Below are 21,053 nucleotides of genomic sequence, written 5' to 3'. Positions count from 1 at the left end.
TGTCCTGGTTTCGGCTGGGATAGAGTTCATTTTCTTCCTAGTAGCTGGTATAGTTCTGTGTTTTGGATTTAGGATGAGAATAATGTTGATAACACACTGACGTTTTAGTTGTTGCTAAGCAGTGCTTACACTGGTCAAGGCCTTTTCAGCTTCCCATGCTCTGCCAGGTGCACAAGAAGCTGGGAGGGGGCACAGCCAGGACAGCTGACCCCAACTGGCCAAAGGGCTATTCCATACCATATGGCATCACGCTCAGTATAGAAACTGGGGGGAGTTGGCCAGGGGGCTGCTGCTCAGGAACCGGCTGGGCATTGGTCGGCAGGTAGCAAGCAATTGCATTGTGCATCACTTATTTTGTATATTCTTTTATCATTATTATTACTATTATTATTATTTTCCCTTCCTTTTCTGTCCTATTAAACTGTCTTTATCTCAACCACGAATCTTTCTTTTTATTTTTTTTTCGCGATTCTCTCCCCCATCCCACTGCGGGAGGCGGGGAGTGAGTGAACGGCTGTGTGGTGTTTAGCTGCCTGCCAGGTTAAACCACAACAATAATAATAAACAGAAATGTGATTAGAAAGCAACCAGAGAATGGGAGAACAGAATAGCCTCATCAGTTATAAAGTACAGAACATTGCGGTCCAGAAGCCTAACTGTCTAACAAAAGGTCTATCCACAGTGCCACTCTCATGCATTTGGATATTTTGCAGTCATGTTTCTGTAATTACCTGTAGCACTTCTGCATTCATTGGGACGCAAATCTCAGTTCCATCTTTCACCACGTGGACACTTGCAAGCCCTGCAATTTCAAACTAAAAAAAATCTGCCTAGTTTTATGCAAAATGCAGAGTGGTCTGGAGAACCTTCCATGTCATGAATAGCACCTTGCAATAATTTAAAAAAAAAAAAAAAAGTCAGCTTTCTTAAAACTGCAAACAGCATTTAAAAGGATTTGAGACCCACTAATCTGACTTATTTTCAAGCTCTGTAAATTTGGAAATGCTGTCATAAGTAGTTCCTCAGTGCCTTGTAAAAAGAAAAGGCATTTAGGAATAAGTCTTTGCCAGTTAAGGGCTATAAAACTATGATGAGCAACAAGATGGCATAAAACTGAAATGTCTAATATTTTAGTTTGACCTGTGGCTTATTAATGGCCAAAGTTTCTGAAGATAAGAAAGTGTCACTTCTCTCCTCTTGAAGAGTCAGTGCTACAAATATCCTCCATCAGATTAAAAGGGGAGGAAAGAAAACGATGATGAGGTAATGTTGGTGAGCTAAAGGCTCCCAAATGATTACATCATAAGCCTTGGAATTACCCTGAAAGATGCATATTTTGCTGATACAAAGAGACAGGCTTTTTGACCAGCTTGAACTTCCATGATTCTCAGTCCATTAAGCCTCACGGAGTTTAATTCTCCTGTTTTTTCGCCGCCATTTCCTTCTCTCCTCATCAGTCATCTGAAGGACTAATTAGAGCCCACCATTTATAGAGATCCTAAAAAAAATTAAAAGCTAGCAAAAACACAGGAAGTTGAAAATTATTTTAAAATCTTGCTGTTTATATTTATTTAAGGGAAATAGAGAAGCTTTTACAGAAAGGCAACTGGTCTCTTCATTTTCTAAGCTAGGTGAATAAACAGTGATCATCCTTCTGTTCAACATTTTCTTTTGCAGGATTTTCATTTATTTAAGCAGAGGGGGAAAAATAAGGAAATCAACTAATCATTACACAGGTCAGCAGTGAACCTTCCAGCCACTCTGGACCTGCAGAATAGTCCTCCTTTCTTTGAAGAAAGTCTCTGCACACCTTCCTTTCTCTCCTAATCTGCATTTGCTTCCTAAAAAGTAGTCAGCTCCTTCTGTTTCTCTAGCTGTGTGCCTACCAGCTGGAAATCATTCTCCCTCCCTGATTCTGGCATCAGCATATCCTTTCCCTGCTGGAACTCCAGGTGCTTTCTTATGTCTTTAAAATGTCCCACCTACTATGTCAAAATTAGCTTGGACAGATTTACTTCTGATTAGACCTCCCTCATTTACACAATAATCACACATATTGCATGATTTATGTGTGCATACCCATGTATCAGCCAATGAAGAAACAGAGTAAAAGGCAGTTCTTCTCCAAGGAACCTTAAAAGGTTGGAAGATGAATGATGGGAAGGAAAAAGCATCACTTGCTTTGTTTCAAAAGAGGGAAGAGAGATGCTGAGGACCATATTTAGACTGTATTTTGTATGCCTAACTCGACAAAACAGCAGTGAGTGACCCAGACTGCCTATTAGCTATGCTGCCAGACTCGGGTTCCCCAGACAGCCAGTGAAGAGAAGTGGACACAACACCAAAGTTAAGCAGTCTTGATGATCACTACTGAGTTAGAAATCCTTCTGCAGGCTATACAGCAACTGCCTGGCAGAGCTGGGGATTAGCTAGACCACTGGAGTTCAATGTCTTAATCAAGAAACTTTTTTTTCTCAGAGGTACTTACCGAACTTGAAGACTATTTCTGTCATGACAGTAGAATTCATTCCACAACTCAACACTTACTAAGTGCAACAGTAAAACAGGGTTTAGAAACAACACAAAACAGTAACTTTAACTTTAAAAAATATCTTTATAAATACATGCTCTGAAGCAAATGTTATTTATGCAGATTTTTTTAGCACTGAGTTCTACAATTGCTCCCTTTGGCCATGAAGGGCTGTACTTTGCTGTTTGAACTCCCCATGAGCCAACTACCCAGGGAGGCTCAACTACCATTTTCTTCACTAGTGGTGCACTTTCCTCTTTCACAACATGCCAGAAGAAATGATGAGGCCTCGGTATATCCCTTTTTGGCTTTAAGGTAAAGTTGTGACACTTGATCTAAAAAGTGCTTACATTCACAAAAAAAAGACTCAAATTATGCAAGGGGGGATTCAACTGGTTCTCTCTTTGTAACTTGTAATCTGATACAGAAACCAGAGAAAGCCCGACCTTTCAAAAGCTACATGGGATTTTAACACTGAAATGGAGCTACTAACCAGCTGTGCAATTACTGCAATACTATCCTGCACTGCAAAGCTCCAGAGGGTATGCCTCTAAAAAGCGAAGCAAAGGCACAATTCATCAGGGTGAAGTGATTCACACCAAGGGCCCCCCTACCCTAATATCTTGCTTCACATGCAGACACCTATGGAAGAATCAGCACAGGGCAAGACCTTCCTGCTGTCACTTTCCCAGCCTCCAACCGTTTCTATCTCAGCAGATCTCCTGAGCCTAAGGTGGTTTGGCTATTAAGAAATGCATTGACTTCTCTAAAGTACTTGCTCAGTCCCCCATGTAAGCCTCCTCATCTATCCCATATCCTCTCACAAGGAGTTCCATGTGTCTCTCACCTACTACATGAGGATCCATCATCTTATGTTTGCACTGAAATAGTGTCTTGCTGACTGTATTCGATGGCCACAAGTTCCGATATTGGCAGAAACCATGAATAGTCAGGCCCTACCCACTCATTCTTCCAGTGTTATGCATGATTTTGTAGACCACTGCTATATTTCCCTAAATTATCTCTCTTCCAGGCTAAAGAGTCCCTGCATACTCTGCTGTCCTGTGTTTGGAAGCCTTTCCACGCTTTTGATCATCTTTGTCATTCCTTCCTAAACCCTGTCCACTATCCTGTCTGAGAGATGAGGACCAGACCTGCACACAGGATTCACGTCCTGGGAGCACCACAGAAATACCCAGCTGCACAGTGATCTCCTCTGCTTTATTCTTTACTCTTCTCCTAATAATTTTTCTCTTTATTGCTGCTGAGCACTGAGCTGATGTCTTCATGGAAATAATTATCATGACTCTCAAGCGTTATTCTTGGGCTGTCATGGTCACATCACCTCCAGCCATGTGTATTAGTTTGTCACCAAATATATCAAACATCAGTACGTACCCACATGCGTACATGCACTGGTATTTTTAGCCAGGTCTATAAATAGGTTTGCAAGTGTAATACATCTTATACATTTGAACAAGCTACAAGAACTTTTCATTAAACATATTTAAATGGCAATCACAAAATAATGGAATTAATCCCATCCAAGGCTAAAATTTTGTATCTTAACAAAATCACCATGAGTCACTGGGAATTCATTCTTGGGCTTTTGTCTATTCATATTTGGTCTCAGTTTAGACTGTAAGCATGGGATCATTTCACCCTCTTACTAATACAGACACAGCTTCATTATTACACTCGAATATGCAAATAAATTGCTGTATAATAACTTTGCAGCATCACAGAATAGTTGAGGGTAGAAGGGATCTCTGGAAATCCCCTAGTTCAATCCCCCTCTCTGAGCAGGGTCAGTGAGAGCAGGTTGCTCATGGCCATGTTCAGCTGGGTTTTTAATATCTGAAAAAATGGAGACTTCACAAGCTCTCTGAGCAACCTGCTCCTGTGCCTGACGACCCTCACGGTGGAAAAGTTTTTTCTTACATTTAAAAAGAATTTCCTGTATTTCAATTTGTGCCCATTGCCTCTTGTTCTGTCACTGGGCACCACTGAGAAGAGGCTGGCTCCATCTGCTTTACTCCCTCCCAGGTAAAAGTAGATAGGACAAAAGATTTTGGAGGGAACAATGATATGCCATGAGACTTGGATTCAAGATCTAATGAACCCTTCCCTGTGCAACATAAGGGGAGATTTAAGGCTGGTAAGATTATATTTTATCTTCAGCCACTGTTGTTGTGGTGGGTGATGCACAAAATGCTTTGCATACCCGAAACACACAACAGGCCAGTCTTATACAAAGCACTCCTACTCCATTACAACAGAACAGGAGGGAAGCACTAGCAGATTTTGGCTTAGCAAAGGATGCCCCTATAGACACATCACTGTTAAGTACATCCCAGTTCTTTGTGCCAACTCCCTTCTTAAAAGTCACCCTAAATTTCACTAACTGATATAATCAGCAGGTCTGCTTATGGGAAAAAAAAATAATATCAATATTTTGTGCTGTTTCCATTGATTGCCACCTTTGGATAAAACTGCAAACCCACATCTGTTTGAGGAGAGGGACACAGCAGGTTAGGAGGCAACTGTCCCCACAGCGCATAAACATGCAGTCAAGACACTGCCCTGCCATAGGCTTCGTACATGCTGGGCAGGTTAGGTGCTGGCTTCTCTTAGTTGGGGCAGGGATGAGAAGAGAAGGGAAAATGCTAAAGAAAAAAGAGTTTGCAAAAGAGAAGGGGAGTTTCCATGTTAATGCACCCTCATTCCCTGCCTTTTAATATAAGGTAGCAGTGAGATTGCCCCCTTCTTCCCTCCAACTGCAGCTGTGAACGGTGCTGCCAATCACTGAGGCTTAACTGATGTTAGTAAGATCATTAAGCATAACTTTTACTTCCTCACAGCTAAGTTGTATGAATACCTACATTGAAGGTGCTAAGTTGTTCTCAGGGTCTGTGCTGAGGGCCAGACCGAAATCTGAAATACGCTGAATACTTAGAGACAGTGCCTGGACAAAACAGCGCTGATATACACCCTGTGGGGAAAACGCCTGTCCAGCCAACCACTTAGCTAAACTGAAATGCTAGAAATAACAGTAACAAGGCTCCAAATAAGAAACAAAAGAAGAAATAGGGTATTAAGGGACTTCATTTATATATTAAAATAATTTCTCCTGTGTTTTCAGCTGCTTGTGTCTTTCAGAGAATACATACAAGTTCTTCTCTAAAAGCATTCCTAGCACCAGTTGCACTGAAGCATAACACAAGATAAAGTGATCAGAGCTCAGCTGGATCCTATTTTCTATATAAATTTTTCTAGTCAACTGGGAATGATCTACTGGGAAGAAATGCACATTTTTTTCCAAAGATCTAATCACATCTGAGGCTCCATTTCTTATAACATCTCTCAAAGGGCAATATCAAAACCTTAGCAGGAAATCATTTGAATGACTGGCAAATGAAATGAGCCATTAGATATTGTTTTTCTCTTTTTTTTTGGATAGATGATAAAACGTAATGCACACAAGTGTATCAGGAAATGTATCAAAAGTTTGGTTTAATTTCACCCTACTGTGAGCAATTCTGTTATTTCTTACATCTGAATTAGACAAGTCATTCTTGAGAACTTAAGCCAGCCCACTCCCTGAATATAAACTACTATATATAACCTAGTCTGGGTAGTTTTCGTTTACTCTTAATTAATAATTTATTAAAAATACATACATTTGCTGACTTAGCACTAGCTCTTGTGCTAGCTCCTTAAAATATGCTGCGGGATTTTCTACCAGATTGTCGTCTCCATCTTTCAACTATCATGATGTTATGAATGTAATGAAATACTCAACAGACATGTTTTTACATGACAAAAAGTCTGTTACTACCCAAGTCAGCAGAAAAAGTATTCCCAGCCTTGAATGGGAGAGAAAAGCTTGAAAATGTTACTATGTAATACTACATTGATAACTATTTTCTAGAACAAAGAACCAGTGGTTTAACATGATTTAGATCACACAGTTTCTCACATCATTGTAAGGAAATGGTTTGGCATGTATTTTTCTGAAAAAGTGATTTTGCCAATTCTTATAACTATAAGCTGTCATTAGATATCTATGTTTTGATTCTTTTAGATACCAGTTACGACCTGGCATATAGCAATGCATCAATGTACCATCACAAATTCAGCAATATAAAATGGTACAGAAATGATAAAAACCTCTTCATGCAGAAATGGCACATGCTCGTACATATGTGTTGAGAAGTATGGAAGACTTTTAAAGAAATGTTATTTCTAAACAATTTTTTGGATTAATGAAATGCTGCTTTATTTGGAAACTGCACTGAGAAAATGTCATTTGCCATGCTTGTTAGTAATGGGGCACAATTAGCATAATCCCCTCAACCCATTAAAAAATTGCAAACATCAAATAACAGAAATTATAAAAATATCTTCCTTTAGTTATAAATTTTTCTTTTTCAAACCAGTCACAGCTAAGCTCAAGAGACACTCACATAACACAGTGTAAGTGAAATCCTTGAGGGAAAGCCCTGTGCTGTCAGGCTGGCACCAGCCACTTGGCAAAGCACAGCAAAGCATCACAGCTTCATCTTTGAAAATGTGCGTGGGTGTCTGTGGCATTTTCCTTGAGGAAATGGCACTTACAGTGTGCTTAATGAATAAGGGAATGTGTTAAATTTATGGGAAGAGATAGTCCTTAAAACTGCTTATCACAATGAAGAGCACAAACTGCCCACTGATTTATTTTCATTCCACATAACACAAGGAAGCTTCTCGGAGGCTGTAGGTGTGCTAGTTATCGTCGATAGTACAATAAAATCATCACAGCAGCCATTTCAGCAAAACTCAAAATAGCCAATAATCTCTGAAACTACTCCTATCCCCAAAATCCCCCTTCAACACTGAAAAATGTGTCAACAGCCTTCATTAAATGCCACCTTCCACTGACTCCCCCCTTGTCCAATACACATAAAAACACAAAATGTGCCTATTTGGATCTGCAGACCTTCCAGGCTCTCTCTCCATCAGAGAAGCATTCTCTCTTACTCATGACCATGGTATTTACTATAGCATAACTTAAAATTTTCTAGTTCCAGGTAAGTCACAAAGCTAAGCAGTCGTCCACTGTTTATCAGCTTCTACTTACAGAACAGGGTCCCTTCAAATTACTAAAAACACAGTGATGCTTTGCATAAAGCATTGTCCAAATTTTACTCTCTATAGATGGTCAAACATTTTCAAGCAAAATGTTGCTTAGATAGGATATTGAGATTTTAAGAGAAAAAAATTATTAAAATGTAAAAAACACACTCAAATGCTGAAAGTTTAGGGATATGTGTGAGCACATATATATAAATAAAATGCAGCACCTCATGCAATTCACAGTGGAGTTCTCACGTGCTCATCTCTTTTCCCAGTTGGAGTTGCCAGCCGAACTGTATCTGCCATGATGCAAGTGCTTTCTCTCTACAGGAGAGAGTGAGACCATGGCATATTACAGCAAATATACCCGAAACTGGGAGCCCAGCCAAGAGAAGATAAAGAAAGCTGGAGACATACAAATCCAAAGAGGCAAAGGGGAGAGCACTTACAAGTGATATTTTTGGCTTTCAGACAGTATTTTTGACCATATGAATTTTTTAAGAAACAAATAATATTTCTCATGGAAAAGGTAAATCAACTTTTTTAAAAAAAGAGGGAGGGGGCATCTTCTCTTCATTTACTAGGCAATTTTATCGCTCATATTTCTCAAGGAAGGAATTGCTTTAAAAAGTAACAGGGAATGTTATTTCATTCCCTGCTCTTTGCTTTGACTTTGCTGCCTCTTTGTCAAACCTGCTGAAGGCACTGCATGCCTGAAAGCCAACCTGTTTTTTCCAGCTATTTCAGGTGATCTAATAAAAGGTATTACCTCTCCCTACAAAACTTGCCTCTCATGGAATATTATTTCATTATAGTGTACTTTGGTCTAATCTGCTACAAATGTCAGAAACTATATAAATAAGAAGTATCATGATAACCTTTTTGAAACAAGTTCTGTCACTTTATCCTCATTCTGAGCAAAAAGCACTTTAAATAAAGAAGAAAAAAGAGGAAGAACAAGAACATGCCTGAGCTGCAGAAATGTGGGTTATAATGTCAGTGAAACAAAACACACGCTGCACCCTGCCCATCAGCTGCTGCACTTCATACCAAAGCACCGTTTATTGCTGTCACGGAACACACTACTCCGAGTACCACAAGGGGCAAGGCTGCAATCCCATTCACATTTTGGAAAGTGATTCCCAGCCTATGAATTCCCTCCTACAGTTTCTCCTCACAGCGCTTTCGTTAATACTGAGACAATTGAGTCATTTGTCTCATTAAGAAGTGCCACGTTCAGCACATAGCAACCGCCATTTCAAATTTTACTCAAAATTTGGATGCACTGGCAATTAATTTACTTTGCAGCGTCTTAGACTTTATAGAGTACTTAAGGCATTTCTGCCTTGACACCTGTTGAAATTTCAAAGCCTGATAAAATGAAAAAAATTGGGTTTTAATTAGAAATTAATTTAGTGGACTGACACTCACAAAAGGATGCCTTTATATTAAAAAATGGATTGCACTAGCAGTCTGACTCCATTCCCATTAGGAACTTGCCCCCACATCTGTGTTCTGCACTGGGATATCCACTTTTTTGAGGCATGGGACCACGAGGTTCATCCAGTACAGAGCTGTGATTAGCATGTAGTTTTGTGTGTGGTTTAAGTTTGTATAAAATGCGTAGACATAAACATTTTAAACTGAACTTTTCTATTTTGTTTATAGCAGACACCAAAATATCTATTTTGACAAGCTGTGGAAACCTGCTGTTGGCCCATTGTCACCACATGGCACTTTCAGTGCAAGTTCTGAGGTTTGGTTTGGTTTGGTTTGGTCTGGTTCTTTAAAGAAAGAAGTAAACCTTTTGCGACTGTCACATACCCATTTTTTTTTCACAGGAATCCTATTTTTGCAGTTGATAACTATATAGTTGGTTGGTGGCAGATTTTTTTTAATAATATTTATGATTTAATGGGACAGATCTCCAGGGGAGGACTGGGGCAGAGAATAGCTGTGGCTGCACGATGACTCTCAAAAATTCTTGGATGACAGACTGGCTATATTTTGTTATGGCGAAACCCAAATTCTCCAGCTAGTGCTTGATGCATTGGAGAAACAATGTATAAACAAAAGTCAAAGGACTGGATGGAGCAACAGGAAGGTGTGTGTTGCACGTGAATGCAAAGCTGGATTGCAAGGGGCTGTAGGGAATTGATGCTAAAATTTGAGGTGTAGGATTTGCTTCACATGAACAAGGCCAGCACTGATTGTAATGCATCTTGGAATAGAAAGAGATTTTGGAACAGACAGTTGCTGTTTCAAGGAGTTCTGAAGTTTGGGGTGAGGACATGCAGCTGGAGAAAATTGGGGTATATATACCTACGGAATGAAGGACAAAAAATAATGCAATAAAGGAGATGGGATATCCTAACTACAACTTCAATACTAATATCATGCCAACAATGAGCTATACAATACTTGCTGTGTAAATAGGGTGAAAATGTCATTTGACCATGTTATTTGATCGTGATGACATTTGCAATGTTGTGGGAGTTTTAATTCACTCCCACAGAGTTAACTGCTGAGCACAGAACAAATTCTGAGCAAGTGATGGCCCCTCTCCCTTCCAATCCAAGCTTACACAAGGCACCTCTAGAAATAAACAGACAGGTAGGAAAGACCAAGAATAAGGAGCAATACAAGGTAGCATGATAGGTAGTCTTCTGAATAGCCCAGCAACCATCACTGCTAGTGTTCTTTATGGCAAAAAAGATCTACAATTTAAATCATACCACAGCCCAAATCAATGATGAGACCTCTACTGAAAAGCAAGCCCACTTCTGTATTTAAAAGGAATGTTAGAAGTGGAGAGGGTGGAGAAAGCAAGAGCCAGACAAATGCATGGTCTCAAAAGTTGAACTTAGTACAACAGATCAACCAAACAGAAGGTTCAGAGGTGCCATGCTCATTTTCTGTAAGTATTTGCACACAAAGAGGCAACAAGTAAAATGCACACACATTTTCCAGTGGTGGTTCTTGCCCTGAAATGAAGGAAGAAAGGGAGAAAAAAAAAAAAACCAAAACAGGAAAAAACACAACATTATGACATCATCACAAAGTTGAGCTTCATTTTCATAAGCAGCACAGAAAGAGACCATGGATGTCCAAAGGTTGAAGCTGAAAAATCTGCAGACTATTTCAACCCCAAGTTTTGGTTTTGGCTTATGTTAACTTCTGTAGAGAAACTATTCTAAGAAGTTCTAAAGCATCATGTGGGAGTTGGGAGCGCAAAAAGATAACTGTCCCTTCTGATCATAAAGTTTAGAAATATCAACAGTTCCTACAGAAGTTTTTCCTATTTTTTTTAATGTTTCAAATTTGAAATCTATTTTTCCTAATTAACTACAGCACTTTTACAATCTGTTAGAAAAGGATTCTTTTCTAACAAAAAGAAACCTTTCAAATCTACTTTTAAGATATTTTAACCAGCAATTGTTAGTTAAACTGTGGTAACTCATAATTTCAAGTCTGAAGCATGTCCACTTTTTTCTTCTGTCCCTGAGGGAGAAGTTTCAATGAACTGGGAACAAAACAAGAAGATGTTTGGTAGGGATTCTTCAGCAAAACTTGACTGGCATCTAGGGGAGTCCACTATTGCCCCCAGGGAAGTGCAGGTATGCATGAAGAGCTGACATCTTGATGTGAACTCTCCCATTTCTCTAGAAATCATTAGACACCTGAGCTTGTTAAAGGTGCTCACACAAAGGAACCAGAAAGCCCAGCCAGACTTTGTGTATTCATTGCTTGAAGCAGCTGTGTACCTCTGCACAGAAATGACCAGAAGAACGGGAATTCCCTAAGCATCCCTAAGCAAAGATAAACAAAAAAAAATGGTGAAACTCAGCAAAGATTTGCTTCCCTAAGCAAAGATTAACAGAAAAATGGTGAAACACAGGCAATTCCAGAACAGCAACTTTGCCTTCTTAAATAGGCAAACACAGCATATAAATAGTCATTACAAAACCAGAAATTTTCCTCGCAGTCCACTCAAATATATGTCCTAGAGCTTTTCTATCTTGTGACTCTCTTTTCAAAGCAGAGAGTAGCTTTTTCCTTTTTTTCACCACATTCATTTAGATCCCATCAGCTGCTACCTGTTAATGTGCCCCACAGGTTTCATTCCTGTAGTTCATAAGGGTACTTAAAACATCTGAGGCACGGCAAGGAATCCTTCACCCTTGTATTCTTGGATCAGTTCTTAACTACAGCAACATCCACACATCCTGTGCATATTATATCAAAGGATAAAAATAATTTACATCATTCAGCCATGTCATTTCTATAATCATCGCATGATTAAAAAGAGCCTGGGATATGCAAAAAGGTGGAAATTTACAAATAACAGGATGCATGAAGAAAGGACTTCAGAGTAGGAGAAAATTTCCTTCAAGGCAACTTTCTCATCTAAAAATCTTTTTTCCCTGTAGAGGTAAAACTCACTAACTGTTCAAATCGGAGTCGACTCAAGTTATATTGTTTCTGGTACTAAGTCAGCTGGAGTTCAACTACTGTAAAACAATCCAGATCTGGAGCCAAAAATTCAGATGTGTTCACCTTCAGCATTAGTTCTGTAATCAGAGGAAAGGGGCTTTCAGCATTAAGCCAGTAAACTAAATCTGTTCTCCTTCTTTTTCTCCATTCTCCAGTCTTTTATTGAGCTTGTTTGCAGTCATAAATAATGTAATTAATGAATGTTAATGGCAATGAAGAATAAAACTAGTATTCCTTATGGCACACTTTGGCTAATTATATTGTTAAAGCATTTTAACCTCACAGGAATGTAACAGTATTACTTTTATTACTAATGTCAAATTATATAAAAATGAACACAGTTAAAACTTTTTAGCACTCAATTCTGATATCTTCTTCAGAAGTGTAAGTAGGATTCACTGACAATACAAGAATCAGCAGTCATAAAATCTAACAGGGGAAAATAACATCTATCCCATCCTGTCTTCTGGAAGACGCTTCAGTGTGTCTTCCAAAACCACACATTGATTTTGCTGGAACAACCGACAGGACCATGTCATTAACACCTTTACACCCTGCCAGGAATCTCATGGAATAACTAAACACAACAAAATACATTTTACTATGGAATGAAAAATGCCCAAATCAAACAGAGCTTGAGGTAATAGCAAAAGAGTTGACCAACAGTTCATCACCAGTGACTAGAAATTTTTAAAGAAAGTCAGTAGCAGTTATAGTGATCCTGGAACAACCTTGCCACATCCTGTGGGCAGACTTTGTAGTCTTATTATTCCTTCTTGTCATCTGCTTCACACATACCTCCAGTCTGAATCAAGTTCTACTAAGAATATAGTAGCTACTGACTGAATGATCCACTACTTCAATATCTCTAAAACTGTCCCCGGGGTTACTGAAAATAAAATATTGCTTCTTTGCTAGCTCCTACACTTGCTGATAAACTGCAGCTAAACGCAGCATTGCATAGTGAGCCTTGGGATGCCTCAGGCATTCTCTAAACCAGGAGCTGCAAGGGCTTAACAAGGTCACGTAGATACTCCTAAACAATCTGACAAACCCTCCCAGCCCAACAAGTTTAGATCATTCTTCCTTCAGAGCCACTCAAAATGTATGTTTATTTTCTTCTGTTAAACATGGAAAAAATACTTAGCCTCCAAAATCCCAAACAACTGCCTTAAAATTTTTGTCTGTTTAAAAACAAGATAATTTGGTGTCTCAGGTTTTAGTCCATAGGGAGTTAAACAAGATCCATGCTTTCATACATTTGCCATGTTCTGGAAAACTGTTGTTTTTAACTGAAAAATGTGGGGTTTTTTTTCCCCTGAAACATCCTGATCCAAATCTCAACCTTCCAGAAAAAGGACTATGACAGTATCTGACCAAAATTCACATCACACCACGTCAGATTCAAAATAAGGTAGTCAGTACCTAAATGACCTAGTGACCGTGCATATCCTCATCTCTAGCAGGAAGAATTAAGCAAAGATACCTATTTTCTGATGAGACCTAGAGTTTACTAGGTTGATGCAGATTGATACCCCATGATCTGTCTGTTCTGGCTCTAGCTGGAGAGTTCCTGCACACATCAACACCTCCTGCTGCCATGACATTTAGTAACCAATAGGACACAAGTCTCAAATTCAGTGGGTGGTATTAAAGTGCTCTTATGGCATCCCCACAATAAATACCATGCTGCTCAGAATAGTGGACAGGCCTTGCGAACGTCTCTACGATCATACGCAACTACACAGCAGGATGATGTCACTACAGGATAAAAATTACTGTAGAGCGCAGAACAGCAGCAGTGTTTTAAACACGGTCCCACATCAACTTGTACCAGCAACACACTGCAACAAAACAGCAATGTTTTATTGCCTTAAGGCATGCAGTTCAACTTAACACCTCTGAGTGCTGTGTATTTGTTTTCCACAAAAACATACTGTACGGCTTCAGAAGTCTGTTATTTTGGCATTATCAATATCACTTTCTGTCTCGCACCCTGAAGTTTGTCTAGTGAATGAGACACATTGTCTTGATACACTGCCATGTTTTTTTCTCACTGCTGTCAAGTGGCTGGACATGAGGCATGGCCCATAGCCTCTCTTTTTCCCTCTGGAGGTGCCAGATGAAATGTCAGCTTTAAAACTAAACAAGCAGTAGTACTTGAGGCAGCAGCAAGGACAGAGGAAGCATAAGGCTGATAGATGACAACACTGAGGACAAACTAGACAGTAAGTGGGACAAAATAACTTTAAAAAAATATTTTGTAAATACTAAGCCAACAATTTTTTCAAAGCTGAAGGAGAAATAGGTGACCACAGAGATATGAGAGAAGCAGAACAAAACAGGTGTTTAGAAGGGAGGCTAGTAACAAGATCAGTTTATCAGCTAATCCATGGATCTCACAGCTCTGATCTGTGCACGAGCCATTGCAGGGACTCCAATGTTACTGTAGGGTTTAAAGTTGCCATCCACCAGCTCAGCTGCAATAACTGCCAGGCAGCCACAGAAGAAGACACGCTGACTTAGCTCTGAGCCACAGGGCTAACCCACCCTGCAGGGTTTCACATTTGCAATTAGCACAGATCAGCCACTGTAAACCCATCGTAACCTGGGTGTCTAAGTCCTGACAGGCTAACTAAGCTGTGGTCTACAGCCATAGGTTTCACCTCTGTAATACAACGAAATAATTGCATTATTTCGCCACCACAATGCCACAAAACACTTTGTTAATACAATAGGTGCTGACTTAAGGAGTCACATGTCAGCACAAAGATAGTAATTACATTATCACAAAGCCATTCTTTAAGCAGGTCTATAATAGCTGTTCCAGTGCACATGGCAAAAGATGGAAAAGTCATGTTAGGAACCTTTACATGGGAAAAATCACAACTAATTGTCAATTAACTAAACTAACTACCTCTGAAGTAGTGATGTATATATCTAAACTCTCTTTACAATGAATGAAGAAAAAAAGGCATGCCTGGGGCCTAAACTAGAAACATAAACAGGTCAGAGGTCTACAAAGGGAGCCATGAGAAGTATTTCAGGTGAAAGTATCTGCTACACAGGCATCTGAGGGCACATTACAGCTATACCAGTGCCTGTGTGTCTCTGTTTTCTGTGATGAACGTGAAAGCTAAGCACAATACAGTTACTAATACCACCATAACACAGATGAGAAATGGAAGAGCTTAGATTTATATTGGAAATTTATCTAAAGGATGCCTCTGCCTACGTAATGGGAGGGAATGTTGTGCCTTTATGCAAATCTGCTTCTGAGAAGGTCAGGTTCTCAGCTCTTCTAAGCTCAGATAGCAGCATTTGATTTCCATGGAGCAAGAAATACATCACTTTGGGGTCTGGATTACCATTTGGTTTGCAAAGGTCTCAGAGCTACCATTTCTGAGGTTTCTTCCTCTCTTCCCTACTTTTTCTGTCCTACGATTTTCATTATTCAAATCATTGCTTTAAAGAGCAAATAACAGTATTGCCTGAAAATCTACTAAATATTTGATCCTATGCAAAAAATTATTTCTAGAGCTACTATCTTTTCCAGAAGTTGCTTCTTGTGGCTTCTTCTATTGGATATCTAAAATGATATGCACTGGGATATGGGCAATAAATGACTTTCCATTAACAGCAACTTCTCATCAGGACCTGACAATTCTATTACCCCTTATCTTTTCTCTTGCCATGCATTTGCTTTCCCAACCTACAAAACAAAGTCACTAAGGTCACGAGGTATTCTATGTAATTTTCAAAACATAAGACTCAGTGTCAAAGACTTGACCCAAAATATAACTTGCAGAATTGGTTTGCCAGCAGTGTGTATCCCCCCTCAAGTCCTTACAGCTAACAGCAGGAAATTGTTCCTTCACCACATCTCCCAGGTGCAGGCAGCAGAAGCTGAAGCCAGCGAGAGGAGAAATGTCTCAAACTAACCAGTTCTTCTCTGCATTTCACAGCATATCTGCACTCTTCTTGCATCCTTTTAATTTAGGCTTGTAATTGAGTTCTCTGAAACAAATTGTTAACTCTCTTTGGTGTCAGGCATAAACTGTCAGGAATGTGAAAATGTGATACAAAAGAGAATTTAAATAAATAGGATAAAGACTGAAAGAATAGGACGTGAGAAGAGCTCAAATGACAGTATGTCACATAAAAACTCCTCCAGCCCAATATCCTGTCTGCAGAAGCAGCCATTAGAGCACATTTAAGAAAGATTATAAGGAACGTGGCAAATGTAATAATCCTTCCTCAAACAGTCAGCAGATTAGAGACCATTAATTGTCACAGGGCTTAAGGGACCAAGTGACAACAGGGGTCCATGGTACAGATGCAGCATAAAGGGTTGGGTAAACTGCCTGCTTCTTGACAGCACGTTAGACCCTGGGAGAGATATGCCTGTTTAGCAAAACTAATACAACAAATGGTCTCTGTAATTTGACAGTGTCCTGAATCTCATACAGTCCTACCTAGGCAGACCTGCCTCTCAATGGAGAATATAGATACTGAGTTGGGAGAATAACATTTAAATGCTAGTAGAGAGCAATTCACACCACAGATGCAACCAGAAAACTTCAAAGATGCCACTTCTTTTGGAAAAGTCATTTAGCTAGTACTTCTGCACCCCACTTGTCCCAATAGCCTACTGTCCTCTCCCAGGTAGGAATGATGCTTAACAACAAAAGAGCCATCATACTGGGGCAGACCAGAGGCTAATTAGGCCCATAATCTGCCTCTGGCCAACATCCTATACTTCAAGCAAGAACAGAAAATCAGAGTGATTCTAGAGCATATGTGCATATGGCACTGCCCTCCCAACCTTTGCCTATTAAAGTTTCAGTGACTTCCACAGCCAAGTATGCAGCCAGACCAACAAGTTCAACAGTTATTCATGGACTTATTCTCCCTGAATTGGTCTAATCCCTTTTAGGGCGACACGCTCATTTGACTCAGTTCCACAAACACAAGCCAATACAAATTAACATGGAAAACATTTCTTCATAGGACATGAACAAGACCATGTTGTGTATTTGTCTTCCATACAAGGAAATGCTATGCTAAGCAAGAAGAAAGTCAGCCGCCAAGGAATAATGACAACTATCACTTGAGTATACAACTGTCACAGGGAGCAGCAAATTACCATTCTCCTCTGCAGGGAATCCTGGCTTACACCCTTGGTCTGGAGGACATTCAAAGAGCAATGGAAGAACATGGAAGAACATGAAAGCAACCTGTAATCTCAGTGTACCATAGGCGTTAATTAACCTGGCAGCCATCCAAACTGCTGGCATCAAAATCCGCTTATCTGGGAGCTGCACATTTCAGCTTTTCTGCAGACACTACTATGCACAGAGGCACTGCACTGCACAGGGGCAGCACGCTAACAAAAAATAAGAAAAAGAGGCAGAAACGGAGGAACACTGAAAATTATTACATTGCAATCAGAAGATCTGTTAGTAGTTGGGAAAACATGTTATCTGAAGAAATGTACATCTGAATAAAGCAGGGGTTGCATGAAGTATGTAATAAAAACAACTTTGGGAAAACAAGCATGAACGATCTTTACTGAGAATACACCACGATCAAGACACAATAGTGCTGAAGCCAGAAAGGGGTAACAGTCCAAGTAAAGGTATTTGTCTCTGAAAAGGAATTGTTTTTCTACATACCTGTCCAGTCTCCTACTACTTTAAGGTGGACCCCAAACGTTGCTTTGGTATCTGTAGGGCACTAAAAATATTAAATATATTAAGGACCACTTCTGAGTAACAAGAAAATAACAAAATGCATTCAAACCACAGTTGTTAAGACAGAACTTGGTGTAAATAGGTCATTCCTGAGCAGCCATACCAGCAGCTATACCCTTTAAAAAGCAAGTCTAGCATCAGAACAGTTCAGGAAGCTGAGCATGGCTAGTCTCCACTCAGTCTTAACCCTTTCTTCTGGTCACAGAGGAGTTTGGGATGAGCTTGTCTGGGGGTGTGATTTGGAACAGCCTCTTCACTAAGCATTACTCAGCAATGATAAAAACTGAGGATACAACAGTACAGAAATACTCCCTCTACTATTGACACTTATCATTCAAAATCAGGAACTGCCCCATCACTCCTAAATCAAGGCATTTAAGAGACTTCTAGTTCTTGAATGTCAGGGCACATGTTTTCAAGCTTATCACTCTCACACAACTGACGCTTTCTTCTAAAAGAAAACTGAGATTTTGCTGCACTGCACAAGAACTTGGAGTTTGCAAAGGAAAAACACCACATTGCATGGCACATCAGAAAAATCACTTTGCAGCCACCATTCTCTCACTCTGCACCTATGCCCTCACCTCGGGGCTACTTACTTGTGACTATCAACACAGGAATGATATTTACAGTCTTATCCACACCACGGTATCTAAAACCCTCCAGTCAAGCCACGTCAAAAGTCTAAGGACCCCCCTCAGTTTTGTTCCCTGTTAGCTACAGGGAGATTTCAAATGCGCTGTCTGGACAGCTTTTGCAGGTACACCAAATGATTTCACACATAAACAGGACAAGCAACTACTCCTCAAGAAAAGATTCTTTACTTCTCTTCTATAAACCAACACCATTTGTTTCTTTTTGATAGAAGATATTACTACTGAGTTTTGATGCCTTTCTTAGAACCTGTTAATGATTGATCCAAGCTCCATCATGAATACAACACCCAACAGATGACACTCCTGTCTTTTTTTTTCTACTGCTACAGACAAATATGAATTCTGACGAGATGGCTTAAATTCAAGGAACACATCTATATTATAAATAAAAGAGGCCCACGTAGTGAATCCAAGCACCAAATACTCAATCATCCGCCACGGTTGTGAGGACACTTCTTGGCTCTGTTCTGGACCATTGCCATTAGCGTTCCCAAGATAATCTGTTGTGGAGTGGGAAACCACTGATCTCAGGGCTGAGGATCAGTTCCTATCAGTTCCTTATTTAGCAGCAAGCACAGATAAAAGGTTAGTATTCTCTACATCTGGGCAAACCTAGAACAGGGAATACAATGTCCCGGTCACTACATTTTCCTGAAGGGGAAGAGCATTCTTGTTAAGAATACTGATTACTAGACAGACTCATATTTAATTCCTTGTCATCTTTCAAGTTTTCCTATAAAAATCTGGTACAGAAACTTAGAATCAATTATTTCAGCAAGTCTTAGCCTTCAAAAAATGGTATCAAGGGAGGGATGCAGGCAAACCTCACACAACGAGGCCAGTATTTGCTGTGGCTAGTTGCAATGTCGTCCAACAAAAATAACAAGACCAATTCTCCATATAAAAGTAGGTAAGCATGCTCTCAGCTAGAAAGTTGCATACTGGCAGCAAAAAGATTTGTTCTCCTGGGGGCTTCTGTAAGCAACTTTAGCAGAGTTTATTTTTCAGTCTGGGCTGTCCCAGGGCTATTTGTGTTTCACAGGAGGTTGAGTGATTTTCTTAGTCCAACTATGTATAGTCGCAGTTCAGCACATCTTCTATAAAATTGGCTGTCATTCCCTCCTTCCATTAAAGTTAACGGCAGAATACCCCTTGTCTCCAGCCAGAATAGGTTCAAACCTGTTATCCTTTACATTACCCTTGTGACTAACTCCTTTCTGCAGTACTTTGAAAAAATTATGCAATAAAAAAGAGATTTATTTCTCTTTAGAGTTTAGGAAGCCTATTTTAATACCTATAACTGCGTAGGAGAGTTCCTCAGAGAGTTCTGGAAAAACCTTACCAGAAGAAACATGCCCATTATCTAGGCTACACAGAGTGAATTTCCCCCAGTTCGAGAGAAAGATTGTAGATGGTCCAGCAAAGGGCCACCAAGACGATGAGAGGATCGGAGAACCTGACATACAAAGAGAGGTCAAAAAGGGAATGTGCTTGTGTAACCCACAGAAGAGAAGGCTCAGGGAGATCACTGTCTTCCAATACCGAAAAAATAGCTATAGAGAAGATGAACGTGCTCTCTTCACCACCATTCATGGTGGCAGGACAAGAGACCAGGGCACAAGTTGCTTCAGGGGAAATTTCACCTGGGTATAAGAAAAATATTCTTCACCATGGAATAGGTAACCAGAGAAATGGTGCAATTTCTCTTGCTAATTCAGCTTCACAGGTCCCTGGATAACCTAATCTATGGCCCTTGCACTAGAAGGTTGAACCAGATGATCTCCAGAAGCCTCTTCCAACTTAGGACTTTCCTATGGACCTGTAATTTTAACTTTGAAAATTGTATTTATGTTTTTACTGCACAGAACACTTATTTTACCGCTCTCTTCTCCGTAAACACAATTAAGTCTCCAAATTGTGGCTTTTTCCGGACTGTTAGAGAATATATTCCGAAGCTTAAGAAAATATTCAAAGACAGTTTTTCAGAAGTTTAATCATGAAAGTGGGTAAACTTTCCCATGTTATTAACAGACCACTGGGCATGTGTAATGAAGTGCAATGAAATTATCCTCTTATATATTTAACCTTCTTCATAAAATCACAGAATTGTAGGATATCTGAGACTAGAAAGCACCTCTGGAGACTGGCTACTTCAACCCTCCTGCTCAAGCAGAGTCTGCGAGAGCAGGTGGCCCAGGACAGTGTCCAGTTGCGCTTTGAATATCTCCAACAATGGAGACTCCACAGCCTCTCTGGGCAACCTGCGCCACCCTCACAGAAAAAGTTTGGTTTTTCTTATGTTCACATGAACCTCCTATATTTCATTTTGTGTTGTCCTGTCACTGGGTGCCACTGAGAAGACTCTGGCTCTGTTTTTTTCACTCCTCCATCAGTTCCAGCTCTCTCACCCTCTCCTGATATGAAATATGCTCCTGTTCCTTAACCATCTTCATGGCTTTTTGTGCTCCAATAGGTCCATGTCTCTCTTGTACTGGGGAGCCCAGA

At 39.9% G+C, this 21,053-nt stretch overlaps 1 protein-coding gene across 16 annotated transcripts in view; it reads right to left on the bottom strand.

Moving 5' to 3' along the window:
• Positions 1–21,053, bottom strand: part of NOX4 (NADPH oxidase 4) — a 176,180-nt gene that overhangs the window by 109,108 nt on the left and 46,019 nt on the right. For all 16 annotated transcript variants that reach the window (XR_012040495.1, XR_012040496.1, XM_072850751.1 and 13 more), the window contains one exon: positions 17,815–17,875. Coding sequence is in view for 14 of the 16 variants with exons in the window: in XM_072850751.1 (XP_072706852.1) it covers positions 17,815–17,875 (61 nt within the window). In the remaining 2 variants the exon portion in view is untranslated. The remainder of the gene's footprint in view (positions 1–17,814; positions 17,876–21,053) is intronic.

The sequence above is a fragment of the Ciconia boyciana genome, chromosome 1 (assembly GCF_034638445.1).
Source record: "Ciconia boyciana chromosome 1, ASM3463844v1, whole genome shotgun sequence".
Taxonomy (NCBI): Eukaryota; Metazoa; Chordata; class Aves; order Ciconiiformes; family Ciconiidae; genus Ciconia; species Ciconia boyciana.
The sequence above is the reverse complement of the archived record's forward strand: the minus strand, read 5'-3'. Positions and strand labels throughout refer to the sequence as shown.